Source organism: Notechis scutatus, chromosome 3 (assembly GCF_049901735.1).
Source record: "Notechis scutatus isolate UNSWTSFEM ecotype Mainland chromosome 3, rNotScu1.2, whole genome shotgun sequence".
NCBI lineage: Eukaryota > Metazoa > Chordata > Lepidosauria > Squamata > Elapidae > Notechis > Notechis scutatus.
Genome location: NC_142011.1, coordinates 54147988 through 54160149, shown reverse-complemented (window position 1 = coordinate 54160149; position 12162 = coordinate 54147988). Strand labels below are relative to the sequence as shown.

Below are 12162 nucleotides of genomic sequence, written 5' to 3'. Positions count from 1 at the left end.
AAATTAATAGACAATATTACTGCATATATCATGAAAGGCATTAGCCAGGTTTGTTATATCAAATCATCCTGGTTAATTAATTTCATCTTAAATCAAATATACAATTTGCAGTTGCAATACAAGAATCCAAGTTAATGTGCCTAGTGCAGCATTCTGTAATTTAGTGACCACCAGATATGTTGGAGTTTCATACTGCAACTTTCAAAATGCCCACCCAACATAGTCAAATAATAATCCCAACACTTCTACAGAATGCCAACTGGGGAAAAATGCTTAAGGTTTATCGACTGCTACAAATCTGAATATTTGTAGGCTCACTGTTTGCAAAGTTGATTTTTTAGCTATCTGTTGGCTTGCAATTCATTTGGCTTAATGTCAATTAATGTCCCAAGTGGAGCTCTACAGTAGATGGGAGTTATGAAAGTTGAAGTCCAAACTATTTAGAGGACACTAAGTTGCAGACATTTGCAACAAACAACTGAACTCAGAGAGCAGCAAAGACCTCACAGGTCAAACCTGAGCCACAATATTCTCTTCTATTAGTAACACTAAGTCAGGGGTGGGCAAACTACGGCCCGCGGGCCACATACGGCCCGCTTGGTCTGTCCAATGCGCCCGCCCCTGAAAAAAAATCACTGCCATTGGTCTGTCCAATTCGGCCCGCCCTGAAAAAAAATCGCTGGGCGTGGCGTATTGCCCTGTGCCGCATGGCCCCCAAAGCTGCAAAACAGTGCGGAGCAATCTAGGGTAGGAAAGAAAAGAAATTTGCAAAGGCCTCGGCTGGGAGTTGAAATCACCTTCGAGTGCGACCTCTCCAAGGTGAGTCCCCGCCGATCCCCCTTTTTTCTGGGGCTTCTAGGCTTAAACTTTGCAAAGGCAAAGCTTGCAGGCTGGAGCGTCTTCCCGCCGAGGAGCGGGAAGGGTTCCACCCGGCGGGCGGGCGGGCTGCTTGGAGCCACCTAAAGCTAGGCTGCTGCTGGTGGAGCCTTGCCCTGCCTTGGTGCCCGTTTCCCAGCTCGGCGGTCCTGCTCGGGCGGCACTTTAAAGCCTGCTCCCAGCACCCGAGCAACTTCCCAGCAACTTTCAGCTTCCTTTTAACTCGCGGGCGCCGCACCTGGCCCCGAGCCGCGCGGCAGAGGGAAGCCCGGCGGGCGGGGGCTGCTTGGAGGAGGCGACCGGCGGTGCTCCAGCAGCAGCAACAGGCAGTTTCGCCCGGGCTCCGTTCATGTGTCCGGCTGGGGCTGTCAGGAGTTGCTACCGCCGGCGCAGCTCCGTGCGGCTCCAGTCCCGCGTTGCCTTGGGAAGGAAAAGGCAAAACCAGGAGCCGCTGGGCCTGAGCCTCTGGTGCCGCTGCTCCCATTGCAAAGCACCGCCGCGGCTCTTCCTTTTGCCTTTCCTTCCCGAGGCAACGCGGGACTGAGCCGCGCGGAGCTGCGCCGGTGGTAGCAACTCCTGACTCAGGGGCCTCCGAGGGGAGGGGAAGGAGGAGAAGAGGGGGAAGGTTGGGGGGCGATTCCCAAAAATCTTGTGCTGACCCGGCCTGTCTGTCAAATTTTAAAAGTCAATGCGGCCCCGAGCCAAAAAGTTTGCCCACCCCTGCACTAAGTTGTGTTTTTCTTTATTATTCTTGTTTATTAAAATACTTTTTTTCGTGCACTTAACCCTGTTGCTTTCTCTTCTGCATGATTCCAACTGTATACAAGATTGCTACAACTTGTGGTTCTTGTTGCATGACATTGTCTTTTTTTTCCCATGCTTCCCTGCCAAGTTTCATGTTGCAATTTCTCAATATGCTAGCTTAGTTTCCTGTTCACCTTTTCATGTACACGCACCTTACAGCATTGTTCCAAATACAAATAATCATACTCATAAATTCATTACTTTCACACTAAACTGGCTATGTAATCATGGTCCTCTGTTATCTTTAAACAAATTGGCCACTTATGATTTTTGAGCTGTCCTCATTTCCATTTTTGTCTCTGTTTGATTTTCTCTCTTGCTAATTCACTAGGATCCTCAAGTTTGTTGTAAAAAATACATTAACATTTGGGCTGCACCTACGTTTTGCACATAAAGTATTCATTCAGGATGTAATATTCCCTTTTCCTTAAGAATGTTAATAAAGAATGATAAGCCCAGTACTCTTCAATATCTTCATAAATTATTAAATGATAGCTTAGGGAAACTCATCACATTTGCAGATGACATCAAGCTGGCAGGAATAGCCAATACTCCAGATCAGTGGTACCTAATCTTTCTGGCACCAGGGACCAGTTTCATGGACATCAATTTTTTTCACAGACTTTTTTTTTGGGGGGGGAGGAAGGTTTTGCATGCAACCTAGATCCCACGCAGGCAAGATGAAGCTTCATTTGCTTGCCTGCTGCTTGCATTGTCCGTTATGCGGCCCAGGGTTCTGGGATCCCTGCTCCAGATGATAGGCTCAAGATACAGAAGGATCTTGACAGATTTGAATACTGGGCCCTATTTAATAAAGTGAAATTCAATGGTGAGAAAAGTAAGGTTATAAATTTAGACAAGATAAAACAAATGAATAGGTATAGCTTAGGGGTTGGACTAGAAGACCTCCAAAGTCCCTTCCAACTCCATTATTCTGTTATTAAGTTTCTTACTTGTCTTTTTTCAGTCTGAAGATTTATAATCTCTTCTGGTTTATAGCTTTGAGAATACATTTTTATTTTGCATGTAACCTTAAATTTACCTATAGTATGAATGAGGTGAGAGCATGCATATTATTCCCTTTGTGCACTTCACTATTCATTTTATGCAATTCTTTGGATTTCATCTATTGCTTTTTTTTAAAAAAAATACAGATTTAGACAAGCCCACAATTTGTCACCTTACTAAATTTCTTAACGAGGTTTAGATCGTAAGAACGTGTATGTCAGAATTTAGCAATCCTATTGTGCTCCAGGGCTTTTGTAGATCATTATGTAAGATGCAATTTAACATTAATCATTAGAATAGGAAAAAATATTACTACATTAGGAGGATGGTATTATCACACTTTTTTTTTTTTAGTATGAATTGGATCTTTTCAAATGGCTGCTTATATTTTAATACAGTACATTTTTATATGGTGTAGCACTTAGGGTTTTCTGTATGTCCTTTGGATGAAAAAAATATCAGTTTTTTAGGAAAAATATAAATACCAACTTGTTACTAATATCATAATTTCTGATCTACAGGGCATGCTTTTAAGGCAATGGGATTGTGCAGATCAGCCAATTAATTAATCTAACTCATTGATTTAGCATACTAATGATTCTCAATATTTTTCTTGCATGAAGAAAAAATAGTATTTATCCAGATCCTCAGAGAAAATCTGTTTGCTTTTGTTGGGAATATAATAGTAAAACTTAAAAAGACTGAATAAAGATTATCTGTTAAATTATCAGCAGGATCATGGATGATGGCAAGCTGCTTGTTGCATCTGATATATAGAGTCCTTAAAAACACAGGAAGTAATATTATGTTTCAGACTGTAATTTCATATTCAAAATTAATGAAGACCTTTTGAGTAATTCATGCAAGATCAAGCAAAGAAGGAAATGAGACAGGAAGAGAAGAAAGGTGGCAACATTTGAAACTACATGTAAATTGTTTGTAGAGACAAATTAGAGGTCTTTGCATTAATCTGTGACAATTGCTGCACATTCTAGATCACTCCCAACAAGGGCCTAACCCTTTCTCTTGGTAAAAAAAACAACCCAAAATTAATCATTTTGTCAACCTGAACGGGAACATGTAGCAATCAAACTGAATGTAAAGTACTCCAAACAGCTTTATATAAAACTGGTATATACTGTGTTAATGTAAACTAGATTTTTTTTAGTTTCTGTTTCAATTATTTTTTTATATTACTATTCATTTTTTGTTATTTCCATAACTATTCCTTACTCCCAAAGTGCATGATATGATGTGTACGTAATGAGTTGGTCCAAGGTGAGTTGAATATAACTCCTGGTGAATTCATAGACATGCCCACATACAAAAGTGGTTTATCACTGCCTTCTTCAGGGGTTCCACCCAACCACCCTGATTATTTGCATAGTTTATAGCAAATGTTTCTCAACCTCAGCAATTTTAAACTGCATGGATTTCAATACTCGGAATGTTAGCTGGAGAATGGGATAGGATCTCCTCCTTTTGAGCTGGAGGTTGGACTAGGATCCAAGGTCCCTTCCAACTCCATCATTCTGTTATTCTTATCCTGAATTATGGAAGTGGAAGTCCACAAACTTAAAGTTGCTTCCTGGAGGTGTCCCATCCACTACTTATCAGTACTACCCTGATTAATTTCTGCATGCACCATAGCTACCTCTTAATACAGGCCTTACAACCACAACTGAGCCCAAAATTTTTGTTGTTAAAAGATTTTCGCCCCATTTTACGACCTTCCTTGCCACAGTTGTTAAGCGAATCACTGCGGTTGTTAAGTGTTAAGTGAATCTGGCTTCCCTATTGATTTTGTCAGAGTCACAAAAGGTGATCACACGATCCCAGTACACTGCAACAGTCATAAATATCAGTTGATTGCCAAGGTCTGAATTTTGATCACATGACCCTGGGGATGCTGCAATGGTGATAAATGTGAAGAACGGTCATAAGTCGCTTTTTCAGTGCTGTTGTAGCTTCGAGCTACACGAACTGTTGTAAGTCGAGGATTACCTTGTCATATATTACATGATTCTCTAAAGATCTGCAGAAACAACCTAGGAGCATTGGGCTGGACTAGAAGACCTCCAAGGTCCCTTCCAGCTCTATTCTGATTCTGATTCCTATCGTGGACAGCTTTAAATCTCTCCTCCGCCAATGAGAAGAAAATGCTTGATAGGAAGGAGAAAGGATCCCGTCCTACCATTCGACCCGACGGCACAACAATGGATGAAAGGCGGCTCTAATCGCTGCCCTTAAAAAAGTGGGGGACAGAAGCAAAACCTGTCGGCTTCGCCTCCTAGCAACAGGAGTTAAAGCCTTCTCGTGAAGCCTTAAATTGCACGGAAAATCTGAAAGAAGAAAAGCTTTGCAGGAAATCAACCAATGAGCAAAGCGCTCTTCGAAGTGGGGTGATATTGACCGGCCGGATCATTTAAAGGGAGGAGGCTGGCAATAAGAATAGCCAATGGCCGCTGGTTGGTGGAATGAAGCTTCCACTGCGTCGAGATTGGCAGTTCAGCGAGCCGCTTAAAAAACAGAGGTGGGAGAGCTGCGCGAATGGGGGGGAAAAAGCTTCAGGAGAGGTTGGGCGACGGTTGAAAGTCGAGCAGATTGACGTGCGTGGCAGCCAATGGCTTTCGCGTACCTGTTTTGGCTCAGCCCAATGAGGCGTTCGTGGCTCTGGCGGCAGGTGAGCCAGTTCCCCGAAGGCGGACTGGAGTTTGGTGTTTGGGACCGCGGATAGAGATGTTGCTGTCGCCGTCCTTGGTGCGCGCAGGGGTGTTTCTGCTGCTGCTCCTCCTGGCGGCTCCGCTGCACGGCCGACAGATCCGGTTCGGGGCGAAGGCTCTGCGGGTCAGGCGGGGGTTACGCGGCGGGGCTGAGCCGGAGACTGGATGCGGCCCGCAAGACGAAGGATTCGGCAAGGAGGTGCTTGGCAACAACACTCACAAGGTGAGGGCAGGAAGTGACCTTCCTGGCCGGGCTTGGGCCACGGAGGGGTACCGCTAGCGCCGCTGCCTCCGCCAAGGCTCGTGATGCAGAGCGGTGGGGCTCTGACTTTGGAAAACCGAACTTCCCGCTGGAGCAGGCAGCGTCCGGCGCAATCTTCTCTGCAACACGCGAGGGTCGCTTTGGTGCCTTTGAAGTGTGTCCTCTGAACATGGGCAGAGAGCTGTATTTTTATTTTATTTATTTTTTGAGAACCAACACAACAGCTGGCTAAGCTTCCTTGGTTTTCGCCCTGTTTGTCTTGGACTGGGGGAACAGATCAAGTAGCCATGACGCCTGAGCAGATTGTTTGTTTCTTTTTCTGTCATTAGGCAACACGACACCTAGTGTGTGTTTGGGTGATGCATAGGTGGTAAGACAACCACACCTTTAGATGACAAGGATCCGGAAGGTTAGTTAGAGGGAGTTAGGCATAAAGTGCTTATCTCCTTTCCCCTCCTCCTCCTGCGCTAAAGGCTAGGCTGATCTTCACAGTTGTATTGGAGAAATAGGGTGAGAAAGACGCACCGTTTCCCTTGGTAGAATAGCAGCCCCCCCAAGACCCATTTGGAGCTTTTGAAAAATAAGGAACGATTTAGTCGGTTATGCAAATATGGATGACATTCATAAAATGCAAAGGTTGCCTTTTAGAGTGTACTAAATTCTTAACTACTCTGCTTTGGGTGTTAAAAGTAATGCTAACTGAGTTGAGATTAGCATTTGTATGATGGGGCATGCTACAATAAGCAGGGCCAGAAATTACTAGCTTGATTAAAATAAAAAGTCAGTATTCAGGCCCTTAATCCTAGCATACACCACTGATGCTATCTGGAAATGTGAAGGTTTAATGCATTTGGTGAGCACCCTCTTAAAGGAAGAAAAAAAAGTTCTATCAAGATAATATGACAGTTGGACATGGGAATGGCCGTTGACAGAAAGTTAACTGTTGAAAGCCATTCAGGAACAAAAAGCCTATTTGGTTATCCTGTTCCTGAATGCAAAAGGTCTAAGATTATTCTATTTTTTATGCATGTCAAGCAGCTCTGCTAGGCATTTGAAATGGAATGAAATAGTCATGTATCAAATACTAAACAGTCAAATGTCTCAACATTGGTCTCAAGGGAAATCCGAAAACCTCAAGGGAAGTTTTCTAGTTATGTTTAAGTTGATAACTCACTCAGACCTTTTCCTCATTTTTTTTGCCCTATCCTGTTAAATATCTTCAGTTTTCATTATTTTTTTAGTATCATTTTGTTACATGTTTCCTCTTTTTAAAAACAATTTTCTAGATGCATTCTCATTTTTTAAAAACTTACAGTAAATATTTGCTTCCTATTTTTTTCTACTTTTGTTTGGTAGGTCTATTTTTCTTCCTTTCAGACAGATTGCTAATTCAATTCATCATTTATTCCCAGTATTTTGTGACTTTGATACTTCTGATATGTATAATATGGTCTAACTTGATTACTTTCTTGGTGTATTTTAATGTTAGATAACTTGAATCCATGCATTCACATGTCTGCGTTGCCTCTCCATTCCTGTTTCCTTGTTTGTGTTTGCTTAGCTTAAAACAGAAAATCCCAAAATACGCCTACATTTTATTTCTGATTTATGGAAGGCACTTAGTGATAATAACCTTATATTATTTTTAGGTGTACATAATGTCCAAAAATAGTTCTAAAAAAAAGAAAGAAAACCGGTTTGCATGCTAAACTTTTTCTCCACCTGTCAGTATTCTGCAAAAGCTCTTTCCTGTGGTAGTAGTTTTAATTTCTGTTGTGTTATTTTTGGAATTACATTGTCGCTTGCTTTTAAAATAAAATTCTAAAATGGAAAGAATAGTGAAAATCCTCTGAATTGAGAGTTTCATAAATATATATCTATCTACCTTGAACAAATTACTGTTCCCATTCCTGATTATTGTTACATTTATTCTTTACTGTCCATATGGTTGATGCTGGTTTTCATTATTACTGTTATATATGAAAAAAATAGAGCAGTTGTTGTTCTGCCAGCGATTACTACAAGTTCTCAGCTGGTATTTTGTTAAATTCAAGTTTTTATCAGTTTTGTGAGCATGTAAGACTGAAAGCTCTGTTAAACGCAGATTGGCTCAGTTGAATCTGGTTCTAAAGGGTAATGTTCTTCTGACATATTGTATAGTGTTCTTTCTCAGCAGAGATTGTGCTGCTTTTGTATTTTGTGTATTATTACCATTAAATATATGATACAAAGTATTGGTATTGATTTATTGACTATAATTTGTCTCAATGTGCTTTATCATAACTGCTTTAGAGCCAATATAGTACTTTACCGGATTTTGAAAGGGATGTACATATTAATACCTAAACACTTTTTATAGGGAAAATAATTATTATAAGAAGCAGAAATGTTTTTTTTCCTGAAAATTTTCTTATGCAAATGAGTATGATTCTAATCAACATATTCATCGCAGTATCTATAGTTAATGGCATTATACATATTGTATAGTGTTCTTTCTCAGCAGAGATTGTGCTGCTTTTGTATTTTGTGTATTGTACTTTGGAGTTTTTTTCTGGTAAATCAGAATATTGCATGTGTGTGTCAGTCTAAAAATCCTAATAGATAACTGGATCATCTGAGCCCCTCTTAGTGAACCAGAGTGGATGGGATTTCCCACACATTGTACATGCTTGTTTCATTATTTTCTGTTCCCATTCTCTAACTGACTTAGTTCTGAATATATCTTTACGTTGAACTGTCATTTTCTCCATGATCTGCAGCTGTGTTTAATATGTATGATTATCACATCAAATGGAAAGTTTATCATAGTTTGCTATGGGAAACCTTTATATTTTCTTCTTGTTGAAGTTTGTCCATTTTCATTAAGCTAGTTTACAGCATGTATTTCTAGCTTAGTTTCTCCATTGAAATACTAAGAGGAAAAGTTGAGATCTTAAGCTCAAACTCTTTTTAGTTAGGATAAATATCAACTGTGTTAGGTAACAGTGAGTATGCATTTGTATATGTACTTCTAATAACAGTATACACGGTTGAGTTAAACAATATATAGCAGCAGAAAGAATTCTAATGAATTAATGAAATATTCTGAAAATATTAAGAAAATGCTATATTTAGTAAACCTAAAATCTTATCTGTCTTAATCTTCTGCAATGTTTAAATTTAAAAATTTTAAATTAAATTTTGTGGTTTATGTACTGCAAAACTTTCAATTTTCGAATACTTATTTATCCATCTGCAGCTAAATACTTATCTGAAAAAAATATTTACAATTCAGAAAAATCATATAATTATGTCCATGGGATATAAAAAAAGTATTTTGGGATATGTGAAAAAAGAGTACCCAGTATTAGGGAATCTCTGTCCTTATGTCTAATTCGATGACATTTTGCTTTTTCACTTTTCCTCCACCTCTTGTCCATGAATTGTATTTTTTTAAATTTGTGTTTTGTAACAAATCAATGTTGTTTATATATCTATTGAGAGTATTATACTGTATATCAATTTGTATCTTTGTGTATTCATTTTCCAGAATCATTAAGGGAAGGTTGCCTCCTTCCCCCAAGATCTGGCTTTTTCTAGTTATTTTTTAGAGAGTACAAAGCAGGAAATCAGGTGAAACATTCATTTTATACTCTTGCTAGCCAAGGCGGAGATCTGGCCTTAATAGAAAGGGAAAACCTGACCAACTGGTAAGACAGTGGGCCTGCAATTAGAATGTTTTCTTTAGGCTATTTGTTTACAGGATAGGAATTATGTTACAGTCAATTTACCAACTTGTTTGAAGTTTCTTTTCCCATCTTTCCTGGTTTAGGAGAGTTTAGGGGCTTTTTTCAAAATATCTTAGCAATCCATTAAAATGTGTGTCTCTGGTACTATAGATATTTTTCCTAATATGTAGATAATTTAAAGCAAAGTTTGGCTGATCTTAGAAAAGCTTAGCTGGATCAGACCTGGTCAATATTAAACAAGAGTCTATTAAGAAATCTTAGAGTCCCATTGTCTCTTACCATTACCCATACTGATGGGAAATCTGAATTTAATATTTGGAGACCTGCATCTGCCCTCTTTCATTTATTCCTGTTTTTCCCCTGATTGCCCTAAAATTTCATTGTTATTAAAGTATCCTCTATCAGTAGAGCTTTGGAAGTTGGAAGTCATGTCTTGTTATGTGATGTATCTCAGATACTTAGCTTATAGTTATGATAAGCTTCTAAAAGCCATTTATTTATATTTGCTGGAATGGAATGGAATTGAGATCTTGGTTTAATTCCATTTGCCACTGAACTGTGAAATACTTGGATACTTTGCTCGCCAGTCCTTTGCCTTCAGCTTACACAAGGATATTTTTCATCTGTTTCAATGCAAAGCTTACATGATAAAAGAGCCTCACAAGAGCTTGATGTCTCAGCACGTGAAAGAATGTGGAATTGTTTGCTTGTAGTGTCTGTTCAGTTGCTGTCATCTGTAATAGAATAGACAGTGCCTGTTAGAGGCTAGAAAACTAACAATGGCTTTCACAATGTTCTTTTTGCACATTTAAAAAGTAATAGTTAAAATTATATCTGAACCTCATGCTGCTGTCTCACACCCATTGTATCAGCGAATTAGGACTCTTCTTCCAAATATAAACAGATATTTAAAAGTGCAGCCAAATAAAAAGATAAAGAAAAAAATAAAAAATAGAAAAATATTACAAACTGTGTAAAATTAAATAATATTTTTATTAACTATAGTACTATATTTAAAGGTGATCTTATATCAGTGTACTACTTTAAAACTATTGTTATCAATAATTAGGAAAGGCAACCAATATGATATGAATAATCACGACAAACCATTAATAGCAATTTTGGTTGAATCTGATAGCGTCTGTAGTTATTATAACAAGTAAGCAAAACCTTTTTTAAAGTTTGTGCTAAAGAAAACTCGAACTTCAGGTGTAGTTTAAGTCTATGTCCAGTATAGTCAATAAATGGTTTCTATTTTCTGAGTTAAGTTTAAATTCAGTATCAGATTTATTTGATCTAGCAAATGTTTTCAAATGTTATGGTGATCTCTACCCTATTTATCTTTAATTTATCTTTATATTTTTATTGGAAAAAAAACCCTTAGGAAATGGTCATGGTGTTATAAAGTGCCAGAGTCCAGTATCATTGTCATAAGAATTTTTCTGGATCTTCTCAGTCTCCAAGACAATAAATAAAAAATAAAAACAGGATAAATATCCAAATGTCATTATTTTATTTAAACAATAAGTAATTTATTATTTAGCTAACTTGGAAACTAGTAAGAAGTAAGTAAATGTGGTATGCAATGTGTTTTTTTTTAAATATCTTTTTAAAAATGTGTATTTTCTGATTGTTGTGGCTTCTAGAACTTTCTCAGGAGAGGCCACTCTTTGTTCCTCATTAATCATCCTCTAAAAGTTGAGGATTCTTTTTAGCAGTGCCTTCTTTACTATTTTATTATTTTAAATATTCTTTATTACTGCTATTATGTTTTATGTTTTTGTTGTGGTTTGTTGTAAAATGTCAGAGGGTAGTTAGGAATCATTTCTGCAACCAATGATCTATATCATTACATGTGGTGATACTATTTGCAATAAATATACTATTGAGAAGAATGAATTACAATGTTAATACTGTACTGGTAGTTATATGTAGGAGTTCTTTATATTTAGATGTGTAGGCAACCCTGAAAAAAAAATCAAAGCTGTTTTGTGTGTCCATCTCAATCCGTACTTTTAGGTCATCATGATATCACTTTTAGTAAGGAGAGCAGTGTATGATTTATGGCTCAGTAAACTGGTGAGACAAGTTTTTCATGTTTTGAATAAGTTTCTAAGAGTGCTAAAACTTTCCCTGCCCCTTTTCTAGGACAAGAAAGATTTGAATGGTTAGATACTGTATTTTTATTTACTTTACTATGAACGACAGTAAGAACTACATATTTGAGAAAGTACCCATTACACTGAAAAGGGCTGAAGTTCAATTTCAAAGCCTCCCCCCATTTTGATAGGGGAGGAAGTTTCAAGATTTAATACAAAATAAGTATGTAAGCCTTACAACAGTGGTGGGATTCAAAATTTTTTACTACCGGTTCTGTGAGCGTGGCTTGGTGGGCGTGGCAGGGGAAGGATACTGTAAAATCTCCTGTCAGAGATGGTATTCACTGGTTCTCCGAACTATTCAAAATTTCTGCTACTGGTTCTCCAGAACCGGTCAGAAACTACTGAAGACCACTTCTGCCTTACAACCTTTCCTCTCTGCAAAATACACTTTGCGTTGCACTACCGTATTTTGGTAGCATAGTGTCATCGGTTCTTGAGGCTTCAGAAATACTCCTGGAATAAGTGATGCTGAAGAGGTTATTTCCTTATTTTTCTCTTGGGTTATTTCTTGAGTGCCACAGTGTTGGAATTAAATTAATAATTTCTCCTCTGATATGTGTTCCTTGCTGTTTCCATACTGGCCCTAATGGGAAGCTAAT

At 38.5% G+C, this 12162-nt stretch overlaps 1 protein-coding gene and 1 long non-coding RNA gene across 3 annotated transcripts in view; one reads left to right on the top strand and one right to left on the bottom strand.

Moving 5' to 3' along the window:
• Positions 1-5442, bottom strand: part of LOC148131189 (uncharacterized) — a 29398-nt gene extending 23956 nt beyond the window's left edge. For both annotated transcript variants that reach the window (XR_015748549.1, XR_015748550.1), the window contains exon 1: positions 5327-5442. This is a non-coding gene — a long non-coding RNA (uncharacterized LOC148131189). The remainder of the gene's footprint in view (positions 1-5326) is intronic.
• The window catches only part of SORT1 (sortilin 1), a 47359-nt gene continuing 40560 nt past the window's right edge, over positions 5364-12162 (top strand). The window contains exon 1 of the mRNA XM_026677886.2: positions 5364-5634. Within this exon, the coding sequence (XP_026533671.2) occupies positions 5428-5634 (207 nt within the window). The 5' untranslated portion in view covers positions 5364-5427. The remainder of the gene's footprint in view (positions 5635-12162) is intronic.